The sequence below is a fragment of the Mastigoproctus giganteus genome, chromosome 11 (assembly GCF_048544385.1).
Source record: "Mastigoproctus giganteus isolate SK-2022 chromosome 11, ASM4854438v1, whole genome shotgun sequence".
Taxonomy (NCBI): domain Eukaryota; kingdom Metazoa; phylum Arthropoda; class Arachnida; order Uropygi; family Thelyphonidae; genus Mastigoproctus; species Mastigoproctus giganteus.
The window spans coordinates 13,450,012-13,474,294 of NC_143585.1; the positions used below are offsets into that span (position 1 = coordinate 13,450,012).

The following is a 24,283-nucleotide window of genomic DNA, read 5'->3' on the forward strand; positions in this document are numbered from 1 at the left end:
CGGCCAATAGCTTTGGCAAGAGACCAGAATGCTCGGCTACCATTAGGGCAAGAAGCAAGTTTTCTACTCTTAGCCTGTTCAAACTCTAGTTTGGACTGATTAATAACTGCTTTACAATTGTTGCAAGCTTTGGTGTAGGCAGAAAATGAAACTGAAGAATTAGAAACAAGCCAATTACGATATGCAAAATTCTTCTCTTGGACAGCCCCTTAGCACATTTATTGGAAAACCAAGGTTTAGATAAGGGACGAGATTTTAAAGTGGAGTGTGGGATAAAGGATTCCATTCCTGCAAGAATAATTTCACTGACACGATCTGAGCAAACGTTGACATCAGAAGTTTTGAAACAGTAATCAGACCAAGGAAAAAAAGAAAAGAAGTCTCGCAAGTCATCCCATTTTGCATTCTTGTAATGCTAAACAATACGAGGTTGGGAATACCCATGAGATAAAGGTTCCATTGGAGAAGAGACAGTCACCAAGTTGTGATCTGAAGTGCCTAAAGGACCTCTCACTTCAACCGCGTACTTAGAAGGGTTGTTTGTGAGAAAAAGATCAAGCGTATTGGCTGTATGATTAGGATTGTCTGGTATTCTTGTAGGTAAATGAACAATCTGTGCTAGGTCATTAGTAATTGCAAAAGCCTCAGCATCTCGACCTGCTGGGTCGGTGTGACTAGAAAACGGAAGCCAGCTGTAGTTGTGAGCGTTAAAATCACCAAGGAAAATTACCTCCCTGTTAGGAAAGTTGGACTGCAGAAAGTCAAGTTGCAAAGAGAGGAAGTCAAAGAGCTCCAAGTGATTAGTCGAGTTGGGAGAACGGTAGAGACAACAGATGAATTTGACACAATGAGGTAGAGAGATTTTAAGCCAGAGAAGATCAAAGAGAGGAGATTCCAAATTGCCAAGTCTCTGACAGGGAATATCAGAACGGACATATGCACAAGTACCACCTTAGAGGCGAAAGGAATCGTACAGCAAATAATTTGGACATCTGAGATGAGCAGTAGTTGAATCAACTGATAACTGAGATTCAGTCAGAAAAAGTATATGGGGTTTGGAAGACTGCAAGTGGAAATGGACATCGTTGAGATTGGAATTGAGACCACGTATATTTGTGAAATGAATTAGGAAGTCCTTGGGAGGTTTAGATCTTTTCGCAGATAAGCTTGCTCTATTATTTTGACAATTCATGGTGTATTCAATAGTAAGAAAAAGTGGGTGGGACATGCTGTATGAAGTAATGAAATTTTTGGATATGGCGCACATGTGGTAAGAATATACCCAGATCCTTGACATAACGTGGCCTCGATTAAAGAAGTTGCATCTTGTCATATATAATATTATACTTTATAAAAGATTTCACAGTTTGAAATTAGCTGATGTTTAAATTTTTTAAACATCAGCTTTTACTAGCAGGGATAAGGAGGTGATTGTCCCCTTGTATAAGGCAGCGGCCAGGCCATGTTTTAAGTGCTGCATATAGGTCTGGAGGCCTCATTTTAGGAAAGATGTAGAGCTACTGGAACAAGTACAGAGAAGAGCAACGAGATTGGCGAGTAGAACAAAGAGTTAGTGGTACCAAGAAAGACTTATGTTCTGCAAATTGCAGCTTCTGGAGACTAGGTGCCTGCAAGGTGATCTAATTGAGGTGTACAAGGCCTTGAATGGTTTGAGCAGGCTCAATGCTGATGGGATACTTCTGCTTGCGCAGATTAAAAACCTGACAGGGCATAGATTCGAAAAAGACAGTTGTAGAATAGATGTGCAGAAGTTTGCCTTTAGCCAGCAGGTGGTTGATAGTTGGAACAAACTTCCATCTGTTGTAGTTGGAGGTCAACAACTTAAATGAGTTCAAGACAGAACTAGACAAACATTTGGAGTGAATGGATGGGTGAAATGGGAGGTGTTTTTATTTATTTATTTTCTTTTTTGGCTGGTGCTATATAAGCTTGCATTCTTGCATCATATGCATCTACTAATGTTAATTAAATTTAATTAATCAGTTTTATAAAAAAATGTTTAGAAATATTCTTTTTCTTATTTTTTTTATATATATATATATATATATATTTTTTTTTTTAGGTGACTTACTAAGAGCAGAGGTGACTTCAGGTTCTCAGTTAGGCAAAACGCTGAAGAAGATCATGGATGAAGGAAAATTAGTGAATGATACTTTCATAACTGACTTAATAGACAAAAACCTAGATAAACCAGAGTGCCAAAACGGATTTTTATTAGATGGTTTTCCTCGTACAGTTGTTCAGGCAGAAAAGGTATTATCTTAGGTGATATACCCCTTAAATTTTTTTCAAAATGATATTGATTTTGTTGCTTTCTAAATTACTCTGATCCCAATATGACATAATGCATTACCACCAGTAATGGAAATAAAATTTTGGAACTAGAGATATGTTTGAAGTGCCAAAACCACCATGTCATTTAATGTACCCTATAACTGGATTATAGCACTTTCCCTCATTGGAAATAATATAAATTTTTGGGAAATTTTCATTTATATTTGTTTTTTTATAGCTGTCGCAAATTAAATTTTCTTCCTTATGGTGGAATTAACTGGGCACCCTCCTGTCATTGGGATTAGTATAAATGATTGGAGAATTATTATTATTTTTTATTTTTTTGGTTGATGCAAAATATGTTTACATCATTGCATCCTTTGGCATTGTAATACTAATGAGAGAGCCCACACGGTCTTATTGAAACTTACTGGTCAGTTCCTGGTATTAGAAAATTTTCAGTTGACTTTTATTTATGATTTCTTATGTCCATGTTTCATATGTTAAACTTAGTTATAACATCAGTTAGGGATAAAGATATCACGGTTCTTATAACCAAGGGATTGTATAAACTGAGCTAGTCTGTTTTATGTATGTAATGATGAATGATTAATATAGTATTGGCCATACAATACAAGGAAACTAGGCTTATTTTTTTATTTATTTTTTTTGTGTTGAAAAGAAGACTGCCTGTGTTTCCCTTAGTGTGATTCAGCCGGCTTCATCTACCAATGGAGACAACCTTATTGATTAAAAACTTGTTGTCTAAAGAAATTTCCTAATATCCATTCTAAAGCTCTTCTCCCTTTGTTATAATTCTCTATCTCCGATTTAATTCCATATCTAATGCCACAGATTTTTTCCATTTAATACCTCAGAATTCCTTCAGTAATTACTCTCCTCTTTCAGAGTTTTATAAAGTACAGGAAGTTCCCCAATTTACGAGTTAATTCATTCCTAGCGTGTGTTGTAAAGTGAAACTCATAAAGCGGGAATTTCTTTCCCGTAGACATAATGATAAAACCAGGGGTTACGTTCTCAACAATGAAATTAATTAGCTAATTAGTTTGTTTAAACAATGATTGATTTAACCAAATAAATGAAAACATAGCCTGTAAAATCAAGCAAATTATAATTTAAAGAAATTATTTATGACTTACAAATGTTAGCATTAGCAGAGGCATATGATGCAAGAAAGCAAGCTTATGCAGCATCAGCCTAAAAAAAAAAAAAAAAAAAAAAAAAACTGCTCCCATTTCACCCCGTTCATTCCAAATACCTGCTGTCCTACATCTGTCTTTCCTCAATTTGAATTTATCCCCTCTCAGGTGATTGTTCTGAGCAAGAGGAAGAATCCCATCAGCATTCAGCATGCTCAAACCATTCAAGGCTTTATACACATCAATCAGATTACCTCGCACGTGCCTAGTCTAAAGACACTGTAATTCGCAAAATTTAAGCCTTTCTTCGTAAGAGCAACCCTTCGTTCCATTCACTAATCGTATTGCTCTTTTCTGTACTAGTTCCAACAGCTCTACTTAAAATGAGGCCTCCAGGTCTGTATACAGTACTCAATGTGTGGCCTCATTAGCATTAGCATTAGTAGAGGCATTTGATGCAAGAAAGCAAGCTTATGCAGCATCAGCCAAAAAAAAAAAAAAAAAAACCCCACTTCCACTTCACCCCTCTGTTCGTTCAAAATACCTGTCCAGCTGAGCCTTAAACTTATTTAGGCTATCAACCTCCACCACAAGGGATGGACATCTGTTCCACCAACCAATCCCCGCTGGCTAAAGGCAAATTTCCGCACGTCTATCCTACATCTGTCGTTCCTCAATTTGAATTTATGCCCTCTCAGGTGATTTTTCTGAGCTAGAGGAAGAATCCCATCAGCATTGAGCATGCTTAAACCATTCAAGGCTTTATACACCTCTATCAGATCACCTCACTGGTGCCTAGTCTCCAGACACTGTAATTTGCAAAACTTAAGCCTTTCTTCGTAAGAGCACCCCTTTGTTCCATTCACTAATCGTGTTGCCCTTCTCTGTACTCGTTCCAGAAGCTCTACATTGCCTTATACATTGCTTATACAACGAGATAATTAACTCCTTATCTCTGCTAGAAAAATTCCTGTATATCATTGACAAGACACTATGAGCTACTCTTGCAGACCATCTGCACTGCTCAGAATACTTTATATCTGCCTGCACAATTACCCTCAGGTCCTATTCGTTCTCTACCACTGTCAGTGTAGTACCAAAGAGTTGATACGTCACTCTGGGGTTACTGCTTCCCATATATAGTACTTTACATTTGTCAATGTTAAACTTCATTTGCCACCTCTCAGCCCATCTGCTCAACTTTTCTAGATCCTGTTGCAGCAGCTTACTGTCATTAGTGTCCTAAACAACCCTGCCAACCTTTGTATCATCTGCAAACTTGAACATTAAGCTTGATAAACCATCATCAATATCATTTATAAATACAGAAAACAATAATGGACCCAACACTGAACCCTGAGGGACTCCACTAATAACATTAGTCCACGATGAGCAGTGTCCATTGATTACCACTCTCCCACTCAACCATCCCTTTATCCATAGCAGCAATTTGCCTCCAAGCCACACTGCTCCAATTTGTGTAGCAGTCTTCCATGTGCAACAGTATCAAAAGCCTTTCTAAGATCCAAATATATGATATCAAAGTTATTCCCTGCATCCAGTTCCTTTGTGACCACATCATAGTATCCAATCAGGTTGGTCAGGCAAGAGTTTCCCTAAACAATACAATGCTGTGTCCGAGCTATAACTGAAGTCTTGTCTAGATCATCCTGTAGTGCTTCTTTTACCAGTGCCTCCATTAATTTTCCTGGAACAGAAATTGAACTAACAGGTCTATAATTACTTGTGTCGCCTTTTGATCCTCCTTTGTGAATTGGAGTCACATTTGCACATCTCCAGTCCATGGGTACATCCCTTGAGTCCAAAGAAGCTCTCATAATTATGGCTAAGAGTTTGCTTACTTCCTTTGCTGTCTCCTTTAATAGAACTGGATAGATCCCATGCACCTTGGGTGCCTTTTTTATGTTTATCTTCAACAATTTCTCCTCCACTTTCCTCTCAGTTATTACAAAATCATCTAGCTTACTGCCAGAGTTTAACTCGCCTCTGGCACTCCCCTCTCTTAATAACTCCTCATGGGTGAATGTATATGCAAAATACTCATTTAGTTTGTTAGCCACCTGAGCAGGATCATCAACAGTTGAGCCATCAATATTCAGTGGACCAATCTGATTCCCCCCTTTCCTTCTAGAGGTTACATAGGTAAAGATCTTTGTTGTTTTTCTTTGCATCCTTTGCCAAAGATTTCTCATAATCTACCTTTGCCTGCCTAATTTCCTTTGTGACTTGGTTAAAGACCAGCTTATATCTATAATAGGCTTCCACGTCACCCATTAATTTGTATGTATTAGGGCTTGCATAAAACTGAGTTTAACCGAAGTTTATTTTTAAAACCGGTTTTGAAAATAATTAAAAGCGTATAACACAGGTATTTATTTTATCTTGGGTAGATTGTGCAAATCGTAATCAAATCTTTTAAACAACGTCTCTCACCTCTTATAGTAAAAAAAAAAAAAAAATTAAAATGCTCCAAAAAAGTAACCAGCTTGAGATTATACAAAATTCCAAATTGTATTCAAATCCTTTGAATAAAAACTATCTTCTCGTATAGTAAACAAAAAAATAATAAGCCCTATAATAATAATAATAAATATATAAAAATAATGTGAAAAAAAACAGCTTGGGGAAATTACTTTACTATTTATTGCTCAGGTTTTTTCTGAAAATGATCCTATAAAAAACACAGTATTTTAAGCATTTTTCCTGATAGACTTGACCTTATTTTTGTGTTAAAGAGCCCAGTGATCGAAAACACTCTCTCAGATTGGACACTTGTTGGTTTAATGGTCAGCAGTGCTCTATAAACTTTCTCCAGCTTTTGACTTCTACTGCTAGTTGCTTCCAAAATTTTAAATTCTTTGCTGATTTCCAATTCACTCGGATATTTTGAAGGCTCTTCAGTTAATCTCTTTATTACACTATCATACTCTCGCATGAGTGTATCTCCAATATCGGAACTAGACGAGTCTTTGTTTTCTTCTAAAAGAACAGTTCGTTTATTTTCAGTTTCTTCATTCAACGCTAAGACTCCTTCGGAATGTTTTGCAAATAATCTCTGGTAAATCTCTTCAGCATGCTTTTTCAAAACTTGCTTACTTGGAAAATCAAAAGTTCTTGAACCTGAATCTTCTTTCCTAAACTTTTTGGGGTTGTGTAGATAGCTCAGCAAAGCCACAGTTTGGCAATTTCTTCTTACATTGTAATGCTGCAAAAGACTTTGGTGAAACTTTAAAGCAAATGGGTTTTCTGCTGTATCAAGCTTAGCAAGCAGAAATTCTATTGAAGACTCTGCTTTAAGTAAGTATGTATCTTCTGAGGTTATAACGTTCAGAATCATTTCAACTGGTCGCAAAGTTTCACATAGCAATTCAAGTGTTTTCCAGGCATCGTCAGACACAGCTTCAGTTGACATTACTGCACATAGAGCATTTGGAATGCAATTTTTCAATTTCAAAAATCTCTCAATCATATAGAATGTGCTATCCCATCTAGTCTTGCAATCTAAAATAAGTTTATATTCTTTCCCATTAAATTTTGCTTTAACAAAATTTTGTAATATGTCATTTTTGGTAGGCGATTTTCAAAAAAGCTTGCAAATTTTTCTGACTTTGTTAATAGTTTGTGCAATTAGCATTAGTAGAGGCATATGATGCAAGAAAGCAAGCTTATTCCGCATCAGCCAAAAAAAAAAAAAAAAAAAAAAAACAACCACTACTCCCATTTCACCCCTCAATTCGTTCGAAATACCTGTCCAGCTGAGCCTTAAATTTGTTTAGGCTACCAACTTCAACAACAAGCGATGGAATTCTATTCCACAAACCAACTGCCCGCTGGCTAAAGGCGAATTTCCGCACATCTATCCGACATCCGTCCTTCCTCAATTTGAATTTATGCCCTCTCAGGTGATTATTCTGAGCAAGAGGAAGAATCCCATCGGCATTGAGCATGCTCAAGCCATTCAAAGCCTTGTACACCTCTATCAGATCACCTCGGCGATGCCTAGTCTCCAGGCTCTGTAATTTGCAAAACTTGAGCCTTTCTTCGTAAGAGCAACCCTTTGTTCCATTCACTAATCTTGTTGCCCTTCTCTGTACTCGTTCCAGCAGCTCTACATTCTTCTTGAAATGAGGCCTCCAGACCTGTATACAGTACTCAAGGTGTGGCCTGACCAATGCCTTATACAAGGGAATAATCACATCCCTGTCCCTGCTAGAAAAATTCCTGTATATCATTGACAAGACACCATGAGCTACTCTTGCAGCTCGTCTGCACTGCTCAGAGAACTTCATATCTGCCTGCACAATTACCCCCAGGTCCTTTTCATTCTCTACCACTGTCAGCGTAGTACCACAGAGTTGATACGTTGATCTGGGGTTACTGTTTCCCATATGTAGTACTTTACATTTGTCAATGTTAAACTTCATTTGCCACCTCTCAGCCCATCTGCTCAACCTTTCCAGATCCTGTTGCAGCAGCATAGTATCAGTAGTGTCCTTAACAACCCTGCCAACCTTTGTATCGTCTGCAAACTTGGACATTAAGCCTGATACACCATCATCAATATCATTTATAAATACAGAAAACAACAATGGACCCAACACTGAACCCTGAGGAACTCCACTAATAACATTAGTCCACGTTGAGCAGTGTCCATTGATTACCACTCTCTGTCTTCTGCCACTCAACCATCCCTTTATCCATAGCAGCAATTTGCCTCGAATGCCACACTTCTCCAATTTGTGCAGCAGTCTTCCATGCGCAACAATATCAAAAGCCTTTCTAAGATGCAAATATATAATATCAAAGTTATTCCCTGCATCGAGTTCTTTTGTGACTACATCATAGTATCCAATCAAATTGGTCAGACAAGACCTGCCCTTAACAAACCCATGCTGTGTCTGAGCTATAACTGAATTCTTGTCCAGATGTTCCTGCAGTGCTTCTTTAACCAGTGCCTCCATTAATTTTCCTGGAACCGAAGTTAAACTAACAGGTCTATAATTACTTGTGTCAGCCTTTGATCCTCCTTTGTGAATTGGGGTTACATATGCACATCTCCAGTCCATGGGTACCTCCCCTGAGTCCAAAGAAGCTCTCATAATTATGGCTAGGGGTTTGCTTACTTCCTTTCCTGCCTCCTTTAATATAACTGGATAGATCCCATCCACCCCGGGTGCCTTTTTTATGTTTATCCTCAACAATTTCTCCTCCACTTTCCTCTCAGTTATTAGAAAATCATCTAGCTCACTGCCAATGTTTACTTCACCTACGACATTCCCCTTCCTGAATAACTCCTCATGTGTGAATGTAGATGCAAAATACTCGTTTAGATTGTTAGCCACCTGAGCTGGATCCTCAACTGTTGAACCATCAACATCCAGTGGACCAATCTGATTCATCCCTTTCCTTCTTGAGTTTAAATAGGTAAAGAACTCTTTTCTGTTTTTCTTTGCATCCTTTGCCAAGGATTTCTCATAATCTGCCTTTGCCTGCCTAATCTCCTTTGTGACTTGGTTACAGACCAACTTATATCTATCATAGGCTTCCACGTCACCCATTAATTTGTATGTATCCCATGCATTTTTCTTCTCTGCCATATGTCTCATTAGTTCATCTGACAACCATTTAGGCCTGAACCTTGAACAATATTTCTTGGTTGGTATGTAAAGCCTGGTAGCTTCCAAGATTAGTTCCTTGAATGCTTCCCATTTTGAATTTGCTGTTGGTAACATCATCAGTTGGTCCCACTGTATAGAATTTAAATACTGTCTCAGACCATCATAGTCGCCTTTACGAAAGCAAAAACCCTTCCCTTTACCTCTGATGGTAGTTACCTCCTTGAGTAAATCCCACTTCAGCACACTGTGATCACTGCCACCCAGTGGTTCATTTATCTGCAGATTCCTAATGCAAGAAGAATCACTACTGATAATCAGATCAAGAGTATTACTCCCTCTAGTTGCCTCCCGAACATGCTGGTGTAGAAAACAATCATCCAATAAATCCACCAAAGCCTTGCTAGTGTGTGAGTGACCAACCCACAAATTCCAGTCAATATCTGGGAAATTAAAATCCCCCATTATAAGACTCTCTGATTTACTGGCCCATTCTATTTCCCTGTACAGTATCTTATTATACTCATCAGAGTCATTAGGCCTATAGCACACTCCTACTCTCAATTTTGATTTACCTATGCTTATGTCACACCAAACTGACTCAACACTGCACTGTCCAGCGATGTCAACTGGCTTCACTTCCTTGGATTTTATGTGTTTTTTAACTAATAGCATAACCCCTCCTCCCTTCCTATCCTGTCTATCCTTTCTGTAGACGTTGTACTCCCCAAATTCCAGTTCTGCATTCCTTATATCTGTGTGACACCACGTCTCTGATATCCCAACAATATCTGCCTTTGATGTTTTGAGTAATACCTCAAATTCATCAAATTTATTTACTAAACTCCTAGCATTAGTGTACACGCAAGTATACATGCACCTGTTTCTATTCTTAGCTACCCTAACACAACCCATGTGTTTACTTGTACCACAATGACTTCCAGCAGTCTCTGAAATATCCTGCATCTTGTTTTTCAGGCTTCTGCTCATTCCAATAGAAGCAGTGCAAGAATCTCTTTCACCTCTGCCAGTGGCTACTGTTAATCCATTAGTCTTTGTCTCCCCCCAAGCTAGCAGTTTTCCGACCCACCTAACACTGCCTCGATAGCATCAGCAAATATTCTTGCACCCTTTCTATTTAAGTGTATCCCATCCCTGTAGAAGCAATCTCTCCTGTTAACAAGTACAGTCCAGGCTGAAAAAAATTCTACCCCTTCAGCCTTGCACAATCTTTCCAGGGCCGAATTGATCGACAAGGCTCTCATCATATACTCCCTCCTATCGTGTCTGGGCAGAATTGCAGACACTTTCAAATTCAACCCTACTTCACGGCTTTTTTTCAACAGTGACCTGTACTTGTTAAGTAATTCCGCTTGTCTCCTACTCTTAATATCATTAGTGCCAACGTGTACAACTATATCACCTTTTGTGCCCTTAAAAGATGATATCTGCTCTACAACGTCATCAACCTTTGCCCCTGGCAGACATACCCTGGTCCTGTTCCACCTATCCTTTTTACAAAGCATGTTCCCCGTTTCCCTGACAATTGAGTCACCAACAACTACTAGTTCCTGTTGGACCAGTGCATTCTGCCTTGGGGGCTGCCTCTGTGTTGCAAGATGACCAAGTCCAAGCTCTGGTGTTGATGTGGGCAGCTGAGAGCTTGATGGGCCCCTCAATTTATTTCCTTCAAGGGCATCCACCCTGTCCTTCAAGGTCTCATATAGGCCCATAACAACGCCGAGTTGTCGCCTAATTTCCTTGCACTCCTTGCATCGTGCACACACAAAGACATCCCCCATGGCAGTATCATGTCCCGTACCCGATTGCTCCGCAAACATCAAGCAAACAGTGCATCTTAATAGGCCGTGATTCAGGGGGCAACCGCCCCCCCTCAGTTCTCCCCTGAGTCACAGCACTCCCATTAGCTTGAGCCTTTTGCTTTGCTGCTCTGGTCAGAGTCATGATTTCGATTTAAATGTCAATAAAATTACAATTTCAGAACAAAATTAAAACCTTAAACTTGTATCTTAACACAGTTATAACGCTATATTTATTTTTCGGTATCGAGTGTTATCTACGAGTTCCCTTTATATAACTTCCGTATCAAGTATGTATTAATTATTTGTTACGTTTGTACTCTAAGTCATTATATATATATAGTTAAAAGTACAATTTAATTGACAATGAAGTTTAACAAGATTAATAGATGTACTGATTAATTGACAATATTATATTATGCACTATACTATACAAAGCTAATGCTATCGAATTCCGGATATGCTGTATCGCGCTTCAGTAACGAGTGTTATCTACGAAGTCCCTTTATATAACTTCTGTATCAAGTTATGTATTAATTATTTATTTTTACTAATTATTTATGTTCCGTAACCTAAGTGGTTATATGTATAGTTAAAATTACAATTTAATTGCCAATGAAGTTCGACAAGATTAATAGATTTTACTGATTAATTTTCCCGTAACAATGGCGGCCGTTTATGAACGGTAAACACGTGGATTTGATACCCTTTCCGATACTAAGTAATACCTACAAAAAACTCTATCTAAGTTATTTTAACTTTAAGTACCGTAAATAGGAATATAAAGCTACTCTAGAAATAAGTTAATATGTCAATTTTGGCCAATATGTCAATATTGGCCATTGGATTGAAGAAATAAATGAGCTCATCGGTAAAGTCGGTTTGATAAGGCATGCCTTGCTGTCTTTTTTCAACTTCTTCATTGTCTTTGGAAGACTCACTGTGGCACCATAATTGATTGCTTTTTCATAAAGTACATCTATAACTGACAGATGTATACAATGGGCTATACATTGTTGATGATTAGATGTAATTTGCGTGCCAAACTTAATCATCATTGCTGCTCCATCGGTGATGCAGGCAACAATATCCTCATCCAAGTTCAAACCAAATTCCTTCAAGTATCCATTCACAATTTTCTCAGTTCTTCTTCTATCAAGTGAACCATTAATCTCAATAAGACCTAACGACCAATGATTGTCTTTTGAATGCACATTTATATTCATATACCTTTTATTTTGTATACTCGTCTAGAGTCAGTGAATACCGTGCACCCAAAACCAATGAATTTTTGAAATGCTGAATGAGTTCTTCTTTCTTAGTTTTATAATAATTCAGAATCATATTTTTAATTCCATTCACTGAGGCTGGTGGTAATTTATCGTATTTATTTCTCTGAAGGTGAAGGCTTGATTGTATAAACTCACTCTTGGCAATTGAATTAAAAGAAAATCCATCTAAAGCAGCTAATTTTGAAATCTCTTCTTCCATAGATTTTTTAATGATAAAGTTTTCTAATGTTCTTACCATTTTTACTGGAGGTTCACTGTTATCTTGTTTAATGTCAATCTGATGCATTTTCTTTTAATGCAACATCAAATATGGTGTTGATCCTCCAGACGACTTCATTATCTTCTGACATTTTGAACATTGTGCTTCATCTTTGCTTTTTTGAGCAAAATAATTCCATACATTTGATTTCATCTTAGACATATTAAGAGTAATAAATATTAATTAGTAGGAATTTGTATCACCGACAATTTTAAATAAAAACATTGAAGACAACAAAGGCATAACACTGCGTTACTCCCGCAAGCACTGAATGAAGGGTCTAAACGAGGCAAGTTTCAAAATTTTCACGAAAGAAATTTTTTATTTATTTACTTGCAATTTTTTTTCCCCCAATTAAATCTATTGTATTTTCAAAATTACATAAATGCTAAATTTGGTGAAGCTGCTTTTTGGAGAACATTTGATCGCAAATTTAATAGGAATAAAGAAGCAAAAAACTTTCTATGATTGAAATTTGATGCATTATTCAGCGAATCTGTTTCTAGTGGGTAACCATCAATAAGGCGCATTCCATTACTTGCCTGGCGAACAAGACAGATGGAACGGAGAAATGTTGAGCATTTTCTTTTACGCTATCGCTCCGACTCACTCAGTCGTAAATGAGTACATCTGCATCGAGGTGTACTCATTTACGAGGTGTATTGAAGATAAAAGGTATCCCTCCTAGATTTGGGCCACTTGCCCATGAGATTTGTACCTTAAAACAAAATAAAAAACATTTTTAAAACATAAAGCAGTTGAACAATCCAGACAAACGAACAAACAAAAGAAAATGTGCATAACAAAAACTATATTCGAGGGCTAACTAAAAAAAATATTCGAATCCGGTTTTAGAAGCTCGGTTTCGGTTTTAACAACTCAATATGAAAACCGGATTTAACCGGTTTATAAAACCGGTTTTCAAGCCATAGTATGTATCCCATGCATTTTTCTTCTCTGCCGTATGTCTCATTAGTTCATCTGACATTTCTTATAATGGGGGATTTTATCTCCCTAGATATTGACTGCAACTTGTGGGCTGGTCACTCACACACTAGTCAGACTTTTGTGGATTTATTGGATGATTGTTTTCTGCAGCAGCATGTTCGAGAGGCAACCAGAGAGAGTAATACTCTTGATCTGGTTATCAGCAGTGATCATTCGTGTATTAAGAATTTGCAGATAAAGGAACCACTAGGTGGCAGTGATCACAGTGTACTGATGTGGGATTTACTTAAAGACATAATTACCATCAGGGGTAAAGGAAAGGGTTTTTGCTTCTGTAAGGGTGAGTACAGTGGTCTCAGAAAGTTTAAATTCTGTACAGTGGGATAAACTGACGATGTTACCAACAGTAAATTGTAAGTGGGAAGCATTCAAGGAATTAAACGTGGATGCTACTAAAAGTTTCATACCTATTAAGAAATATTGTTCAAGGTTTGGCCTAAATGGTTATCTAATGAACTAATGAGACTTGTAACAGGGAAGAAAAATGCATGGGATGCATATAAATTATCAAGTGACTCAGAAACCTATGGCAGATATAAGCTAGTCTGTAATCAGGTCACAAAGGAGGTTAGGCAGGTGAGGGCAGATTACGAGAAATCCTTGGCAAAAGATGCTAAGAAAAACAGCAAGGATTTCTTTAGCATTAGTAGAGGCATTTGATGCAAGAAAGCAAGCTTATGCAGCATTCTTTACTTGTATAAACGCTAAAAGGAAGGGGATGAATCTGATTGGTCCACTTGACATTGATGGTTCGACTGTTGATGATCCTGCTCAGAGAGCAAACAAACTGAATGAGTATTTTGCATCTACATTCACACATGAGGAATTATTAAGGTTTGAAAATGGCACAAGGTTATCAAATTGTAGCATAATACTTAATGATTTTGTAATAACTGAGAGCAAAGTGGGGGAGAAATTGTTGAAGTTAAACATAAGAAAAGCACTTTGGGTGGATGGGATCTATCCAGTTATATTAAAGGAGGCGGCAAAAAAAAGGTAAAGTGCAGCCATTATCAATGCACTGCAGGATGGAAGCCTCCTCAACAATTCATGCTGATGCAAATGGACCATAATCTGCCACGCTGGTCCAGTGCGGGTTGGCAGATCGACCATATTCAGCAGTCAGGGGCTTGAACCCCGGTCTACTCAAAGAGCACGTGCTACTGCACTCCCACTCCTGACCACTCGGCTACGGAGGCGGCAAAGCAACTTAGCTAATCCTTAACCATAATTATGAGAACATCCTTGGACTCGGGAGAGGTTCCCCCGAGTCCAAGGATGTTCGAAGGGTGACACAAGTAATTACAGACCAGTTAGTTTAACTTCTGTTCGAGGTAAAATAATGGAGTCACTGGTTAAAGATGCATTGCAGGATCATCTAGACAAGGCTGCAGCAATAATTCAGACAAACATGGTTTTGTTAAGGGAAAGTCTTGTCTGACAAATTTGATAGGATATTATGATGTGGTTACAAAGGAACTGGATGCAAAAAATAATTTTGATATCATATATTTCGATTTCAGGAAAGCTATTGACACTGTTGCGCATGAAAGACTATTGTACAAATTGAAGCAGAATGGTATTAAGGGTAAGTTGCTACAATGGATAAAAGAATGGTTAAGTGGGAGAAGACAGAGGGTGGTAATCAATGGGTGGTAATCAATGGGTGCTGCTCTTCGTGGACTAATGTTATTAGTGGAGTCCCACAGGGCTTGGTGTTGGGTCCACTGTTGTTTTGTATACTTATCAATGATATTGATGAAGGTATATCAGATTTAATGTCGAAGTTTGCAGATGATACAATGGTTGGCAGGGTTTTTAATGACAATAATGGCGGTGTTCTACTGCAACAGCATCTAAATAATTTGTACAGATGGGCTAAGAAGTGGCAACTGAAGTTTAACCTTGACAAATGCAAAGTACTGCATATGGGTAGAAGTAACCCCAGAAAAACGTACCAACTGTGTGGTACTACACTTAAGGTGGTAGAAAATGAAAAAGACCTGGGAGTAATTGTGCAGTCAGATATGAAGTTTTCTGAGAAATGCAGACAGGCTGCCAGGGCAGGTCATGGGGTTTTGTCAATGATATATAGGAATTTTGCTAGCAGGGAAAAGGAAGTGATTATCCCTCGGTATAAGGCAGTGGTCAGGCCACGCCTTGATTACTGCGTTCAGGTCTGGAGGTCTCATTTTAGGAAGGATGTAGATTTACTTGAGCGTGTACAGAGAAGGGCAACAAGATTGGTGAGGGGAATGAAGGGATCCTCTTACCAAGAGAGGCTTAAGTTCGGCAAATTGCAGTGGCTGGAGACTAGGTACCTGCGCAGTGATCTGATTCAGGTGTATAAGGCCTTGAATGGGTTGAGCACGCAGAATTCTGTTGTGATCCTTCCACTTGTTCAGATTACGAACCTAAGGGGGCATAAATTCAAATTAAGAAAAGACAGATGTAGAATAGATGTGCGGAAATTGGCCTTTAGCCAGTGGGTGGTTAATTGCTGGAACAAACTTCCATCTGTCGTTGCGGAAGTTGATAGGTTGAATAAATTTAAGGAGGAACTGGACAGTCATTTGGAGGGAATGGTGGGGTATTTTTTTTTTTGGTTGATGCTGCATAAGCTCATACGCATGCTTTCTTGCATCACATGCCACTACTACTACATCCATTTAGGCCTAAACCTTGAACTATATTTCTTAGTTGGTATGTAAAGCCTAGTAGCTTCCAAGATAAATTCTTTGAATGCTTCCCGTTTTGAATTTGCTGTTGGTAACATCATTAGTTGGTCCCACCATATAGAATTTAAATGCTGTCTCAGACCACCGTTGTCGCCTTTATGAAAGCAAAAATCCCTTCCCTTTTATCCTTGATGGTAGTTACCTTTTTGAGTAAATCACACTTCAGCACACTGTGATCAATGCCACCTAGTGGTTCCTTTATCTGCAGATTCTTAATGCATGAAGAATCACTACTGATAATTAGATCAAGAGTATTGCTCCCTCTGGTTGCCTCCCGAACATGCTGATGGAGGAAACAATCATCCAATAAATCCACAAAAGCCTTGCTAGTGTGTGAGTGACCAACCCACAAATTCCAGTCAATATCTGGGAAATTAAAATCCTCCATTATAGGACTCTCTGATTACTGGCCCACTCTATTTCCCTGTACAGTTTTTTATTATACTCATCAGAATCATTAGGACTATAACACACTCCTACTCTCAATTTTGATCTCCCAGTGCTTATGTCACACCAAACTGACTCGACACTGCACTGTCCAGCGATGTCGACTGGCTTCACTTCCTTGGATTTTATGTGTTTCTTAACTAATAGCATAACCCCTCCTCCCTTCCTATCCTGTCTATCCTTCCTGTACACATTGTACTCCCCAAATTCCAGTTCTGCATTCCTTAAATCTGCGTGACACCACTCTCTAATATCGCAACAATATCTGCCTTTGATGTTTTGAGCAATACCTCAAATTCATCAAATTTATCAACTCCTAGCATTGGTGTGCATGCAAGTATACATTCATCTGTTCCTATTCTTAGCTACCCTAACACAACCTATGTGTTTACTTGTACTGCAATGACTCCCAGCAGTCTCTGTAATACCCTGCATCTTATAGTAACGAATGGGCCTGGTGTACTGGGGTCCATGGTTTATAATACAAAGGGTACTAGGAAAGTTTTGCAATATGACACAACAATGAATCGCAGGAAGCTGCTTGTTGCTGCATGTTGAGACATGTTCATACTTGCATAGTAGCCGCCGCGCCAAGTCGATGGGCTCAGTTATTCATTAGTAGTGAGAGTGTAAAGTGCTTGCGATGGCATCGTGGTCACGAAATGAGATAAGGACAGTTTTGCGGTATAATTTCGTGCGTGGTTTAACCATAGACCAGTGCTTAGAAGAAATGACTCTTGCACTAGATGATGATTGTCCACATCGTACAACGATATTCAGGTGGTATAGAGAATTCCAAAGGGGAAATTTCACTCTGGAGGATTCTGAGAGACCGGGAAGGCCACAAACGTCAGTTACGGAGGAAAACGTTACTGCTGTGAGGAAAATGCTTGACGAAAACAGGCGAGTGACCTACCAACAGATAGAGGATACTTTGGGCCTAAATGCACCAGCAATTCGTTCGAATCTGCAAGATCATTTGCACGTGAAGGAACTCGAGACGTGTGACTTGGTGCCGGGAGATGTTAAAAAAGTTTGATAAGGGACAATCTCGGTATGTGAACAACGTCGTGACAGGTGACGAGACTTGGCTGTACTATTACGATCTGCCGACCAAGGCTCAAAACAAAGTTTGGGTCTTTGATGATGATGACACACCCGTAATTGTCAGAAAATCCCGATCTGTAAAGAAGAAAATGATAGCTGTATTTTTCAAATCGAGTGAAATTGTGGAACGTGTCGTTTTGGACACAGCAGAAGACAGTCACAGCTAAGTGGTATACTGAACAATGCCTGCCTAAAGTCATTGGATCTATGAAGAACCTGCGGCCAAAGTCAGGAATGTACACCTGGTACCTCCATCACGATAATGCTCCAGCTGACCGCGCCAAAGCCTGCACCGAATATTTGACCACGACAGGACTGAAACTTCTGGGGCACCCTCCCTACAGTCCAGACCTTGCTCCCTGCGACTTTGCACTGTTCCCGCATGTGAAAATGAAGCTAAAAGGGAGGCAGTTTTCTAGTGATGAGGACCTTCTACGGGCTTGGGACAACGAGTGTGCTTTACTCCCTAGTGAAACTTGGCAGAACTGGTTTAAAGATTGGTTTCGGAGGATGGAGAGGTGTATTGAATGTAGAGGAAATTACTTTGAAAAAATTAAATAAACAAAGCTGTATTGCAAAACTTTCCTAGTACCCTTTGTAACATACACGTAAGTTATAAATCCAGTTTAATTTAAGAATACAAATATATACTGACAGTAGCTTTCGAGACGCGTGTTATAACTTACGTGTATGTTATTATAAACCCTGTATCTTGTTTTTCAAGCTGTTGCTCATTCCCATAGAAGCAGTGCAAGAGTCACTTTCACCTCTGCTAGTGGCTACTGTTAATCTATTATTCCTTGTATCCCCCCCCTCCCAAGTAGCAGTATTCCGACTCACCTAATACTGCCTGGATAGCATCAGCAGATATTCTTGCACCCTTTCTATTTATGTGTATCCCATCCCTGTAGATGCAGTCTCTCCTGTTAACAAGTTCAGACCAGGCTGAAAAAAATTCTACTCCTTGAGCCTTGCACAATCTTTTCAAGGCTTAATTGATCAACAAGGCTCTCATCATATACTTCCTCCTATATGATGTTAAAGAATGTTTATTCATCATCATCGACTAAATGCACACTCATTGTTGGTTTGTTGCACAAGGAGTCGTCTTCTTCAGAAATGCTTCAAGATGGGGTTTGTTTCCAAGTCTCATCTCTTTTCTTTATAAATTTCATGATAGCATGCATAAGCATTTTTAATGGTATGCAAAAATTGCAACTAACACGATACGCACAAGTGAGATTTCAACTAACACGATTCGTGTGGAGTAACAAGTTTACAAAGAAGGGAAAAAAAGGAATGAAGTGAAGATTCTGAAAATTTGTTTTTTTATATGATTGAAGATTTCAATGAAGGGGAACTCATTTCACCATAATACTGTTACGTGAAAACCCACAGAATTCTAGTTGTTGGGATTATGGCAAATGCAATAAGGTCGAGTTTACTACCCGTTTATGGCGCCTCCGTAGCCAGGTGGGAAGGAGCAGCAGTGCATAGCACACGCTTCTTGATTAGACCGTGGTTCGAGCCCGTCACCACCAAATACGGAGGATGCGGAAAGGTCAGGGAATGACCACCGCATATCCCGGAGCAATATGGCCTTAGTTGCTAATGCTCCTAAAAACCAAATAACAACAACAACAACAACAACTACCCGTTTATAATAGATTTTGTTAACAGAAAAGCCCAATAAACCTGAAAGTGCAAATTGTTTTTATTGTTTTCTGGTAAACCCCAGAAATGTGTTTTAGAAAAATACCAAAAAGGCATTCAAAATTGATTCTTATAACGGAACATAGGATAATGATGAAAGTGTAATGCATTTTAATGATTTGAATTGGTAACTAATACAATTTCCATTATAAAAATGACCTTTTAGAGAGATAAATAGCTTAATTATATAGCGAAAATTTCAAGTTCCGAGGTCTTGGAATGAATTACCAAAAAAAAAAAAAAAAAAAATCTGTGTTATTGGGTTCACATGACGATATTTTCACAATACGATGGTGTCTCTGGAATGGTATAATGTCATAAAGCGGGGTGCACTGTATTGTATAGCTACGTGTGTGGTTTGAAATGCGGTAATTATGAATGTTTAGCATTAATGTTTTTAGCAATTAATGTTCATATTTTCAATTTTGTTGATACTTGATACTTGGGGGGAAAAAAAACTCGTAAACCGGGAACTGCCTGTACTGTAGCCCATATTTCTGACATCTCTCCTCATATGTTGCTCTTTTGCCAATTTCACTAGCGGCTTTTCAAGGAGGTTTTACCTTTTGGGTTCTTATTTTCCAGTTTATAACCCTATATTTTCAGAATTAAAGTGTAGTTGTGACTAACCTGATCATTGCAAAGCCCATCCAAGTTATCCAGGCGTACTGCTTGGAACTGGTCAGTGACCATTTTCCTGATCTAAACATCTACAGATTTTGATACAACGTACCAAGAGATACAGGGTATTCCTTCAGCAATGTCATTTAAGAAAATCAGAAATAGTCCCAGCTGTGATCCTTGAGGGATATTATTGATACTTGATACTTGGATCAAGTATCAATAATATCACAATAGTATCTCTCACTTCTAATCATAACCCATTCTGAAGAGTAACCATTAATTACAATCCTTTGTACTTAATGTCATGTAGCTGTCCTTAATCCATCTAAGGATCTTTTAACCTGAGTTAAAAGTTATTTCCTGCATCAAACTTGCAAGAGATACTATCATGATATTTTATCAAGTTAGAAATACTGAGAGGAATTATAGTAGTACTTAAAGTACTGCTATAATTCCTGAAATGATTTAGCCCTGCTCCTTTTTTAGTTAATTATTTACTTCTCTGTTTTCTTCTGAGTTTAAATGAAACTCGTGGGAACACAAAATTCAGTTTCATAAAAGCTCTAAATAATGTACAAGTTAGTGCATTTGCATCATTTCTGTAGTAGTAGTGACATGTGATGCAAGAAAGCAAGTGTGTGAGCTTATGCAGCACAGCATCAGCCAAAAAAAAAAAAAAAAAAAATTACAAAACAATTCCCTCTAAATGTTTGTCCAGTTCCTCCTTAAATTTATTTAACCTATCAACTTCCACAACGACAGATGGAAGTTTGTTCCAGCAATTAACCACCTGCTGGCTAAAGGCAAATTTCCACACATCTATTCTACGTCTGTCTTTCCTCAATTTGAATTTATGCCCCCTTAGGTTCGTGATCTGAACAAGTAGAAGAATTCCATCAGAATTAAGCATGCTCAACCCATTCAAGGCCTTATACACCTCAATCAGATCACCTCACAGGTGCCTAGTTGCCATTACTGTCATTAACAACCCTGCCACCTTGTACATAGCCAACTACATAAGTAGTTATAAATTGGCATCATTAAATATATCTCATATTGTGAATACCTTCACAACAAGTTGTCGTGATATTGCACTACCTCGAATAAGTAACACTTCACCATAAGAGAAGACTATTGTTACTTATTCTCAGCTGATACCATCACCCATACGGCACCATTTCGGAGCTTATTGGCTCCTCATCAATGATGCCAATTTATAACTCCTTATGTAGTTGGCTATGTACAGAAATGATGCAAATGCACTAACTTGTACATTAGTTAAACTATTTACGTAACCTGAGGCTTTATCCCTAAACTATACCGATAGATGTGCGGAAATATGCTTTAGCCAGCGGGTAGTTGGTTGGTGGAACAAACTTCCATCCCCTGTTGTGGAAGTTGATAGCCTAAACAAATTTAAGGCTCAGCTGGACAGGTATTTCGAACGAACGGAGGGGTGAAATGGAAGTGGGTTTTTTTTTTTTTTCTTCTTTGGCTGATGCTGCATAAGCTTGCTTTCTTGCATCATATGCCTATGCTAATACCGTAAGCTCTAAAGAAATAATTTTTGGACAATGTTTATAATTCCCCCCCATCCTTATTTTGTGCTCTAAAACTCATCTCAGAATTTGTCATCTCTCTTTAAACATTTTATATATGATAGTAAATTGAATGTGTGTATAAGATTTAACATAAACATATGTATACGGTATTAAATAGACACATGTTAATTTATGAATATTTAGTTGCCTTTTCTTAAATGCATTTCTTCTTTATTTACCTAGCTTGATGAGGTATTACATAAAAGGAATACAAAGTTAGACTCTGTTGTAGAATTTGGAATCGATGATTCTTTACTGGTTCGTCGAATAACAGGAAGGTTAATTCATCCTTCAAGCGGTCGAACATATCATGAAGAATTCAGTCCTCCAAAGAAGGCCATGGTAGATGATGTAAGTTTTTAAAAATTTTATACACTCTTAAGATAGATGGTTTTACAATTCTTTTTAGGTATATACACACACGAGCAGTTTTTGTACAATTATATGTATGTGACTGGGCTTATGAATTACATATAATCACTTAATGGATTTAGAATACAGGGTGTCAACAAAAGTATGACCTTATTTCAAAATTTAATGATTCCAGAACAAGCAAAAGTAACATAAATTATCATTATCATCTAATGGATAATACAGCCAGGCCTCGCATAACGCGAGTTTCAGTTAACGCTATTTGAAAAATTATACCACTTTACGCAATGCAAATTTCCAATTAACGCAATTTTTTTTTTTTTTTTTTTTTTATGCGATAGTTGAAAAAGATTTGAATCGCGTGTTAAGCTTACCTCGAGTCGTACAGTCAATAAACAAACATTTGTCTGCTGCCCGCCTCGGTGTATTCCATCAACCATCGGAAGAAGATGTGTTACTTGTTTGTCTCCTGCTAATAAAGTCAATGCACACTTGCATAAAAATTCAAATTTTTAAATGAGCCAGATGAAAATGTTACCGCGAAGGAGATAACGGTAAAAGAATTAGATGAAATCTTTCGTATCGCAGAGAACCTCAAACAAAAGGTTTGGGGTTTTTTTGCGATATTTATTTGCAGGGCCCAGAGAAGATTGTTGTCAGCTATTGGAAATTCATTGATGAAAAGAAAGTCAAAACTGTTCAAATATTTCCGCAACAGTCATTTCTTCATTGTGTATTTTATGTCAGAAGTTCCCAAACTTTCTCGGTTCACGGCGCCCTTAGTGTCTCAGTAATTTTTTCAAGGTGCACCCAGACCAAAAGAAATACCTAACAGTTCCGTTTAGTAGTTAGGTCCAAACAACTTAAAAAGAAATGCTGAAACTGTGAACTACCTCGAGCTAGCAGTTCGTGCGGTGTCCGACAGATGTCGAGTATCGCTGTGTTTCCCTCGAAAATTTAAAATATTCCGCGGCGTGCAGTTTGGGAACCGCTGTTTTAATGCAATAAACATTTAATTCCATGATTATTTTCATTATCTTTTACATTGTATACAGTTAAAAAGTTATTTAAAAGGTATTTTTAAAATTCTTTATGGACATTCCAGAAGGTCAAGGACCAATTATAATTTTTCCTATTGATTATTGTATTCGATTAACACGTTTCGGTTTTGCGCGATGCGCTCGCGGGATGAATTAAACACGTTAATCGAGGCCAGCCTGTACTTATCAGGTTTTGTTCTACAGCTGTAGTCAATAATGAATGCCCGAATGGAATCCTTCTGTGCCTCCCCCCCCCCACTATCTATATTTTGCAACATTTCTGGAATAATAGTGGCAGTAGCATCTGTGATCCTCTGCTTCAAAGTTGGTAAGTCTACCAGCAGTATAGAATACATCTTTAACTTTACCCCCACAGGAAGCCAAGTGGTATAATATTGGGTGAGTACAGTGGCCAGGAAAATTTTTATTGCCATGCATGGACAAAATAACAGTGTAGTGTGTTTCCCACCTTCAAACTGAAGGATTACATTGCCCTCTCCCCACAGTGTTCAGATATCGGTGTTTTCACCAATGAGAATGTAAATTCTTCTCCAACCCCCCCAAAAAAAATTTTTTTTCTCCATACCTCAATGTCACAGAAAGTGTAAGTGTTGGTAATTGAATTTAAGAATGTATAAATATTTATGTGAATGAATGTGCCCTGATATACTTGTATAAGCTTAGACAATAGCATGTATTTATGTGCATATGAGGGTACCACTGTTCATAGGTACATGTGTGTGAGTATAAGTATAAATGTGTGCAATTGCACATAGTAGTAGAGGCATTTGATGCAAGAAAGCAAGCTTATATAGCATCAGCCAAAAATACACACGGCAATATGGTCTTAGTAGCTAATGCTCCTAAAACCCAACTACAACAGCACTGTTTGGATGTGATCCAGTATACTGAAGCTGCTTCTGAAACCTACTTGTTCTTTGAGTTGTGCTGTACCAAATATTGTTCTTATTCCTCTTAAAGTATCTTTGTGAAAATCTTATCGACAATTGGCAATTAGCTATTGGTCGGTAGTTTTTAAATTGCCTTGTCACCTTTTTTGTGCAGTAGGATTGCTTTGCATTTTTCCGTGCTATAGGTACTTTGTTAAGTAGAAGGCATTTTGAAAATAGTTTGGCTAGAGCTTTACATACTGGCTGGCCTCCAATTTTCA

General features: G+C 38.1%; 1 protein-coding gene across 1 annotated transcript in view; it reads left to right on the plus strand.

The window, feature by feature from the left end:
• Positions 1–24,283, plus strand: part of Ak2 (Adenylate kinase 2) — a 93,265-nt gene that overhangs the window by 51,905 nt on the left and 17,077 nt on the right. The window contains exons 4-5 of the mRNA XM_090385422.1: positions 2,084–2,274; positions 21,884–22,051. Coding sequence (XP_090241548.1) covers positions 2,084–2,274; positions 21,884–22,051 — 359 coding nt within the window. The remainder of the gene's footprint in view (positions 1–2,083; positions 2,275–21,883; positions 22,052–24,283) is intronic.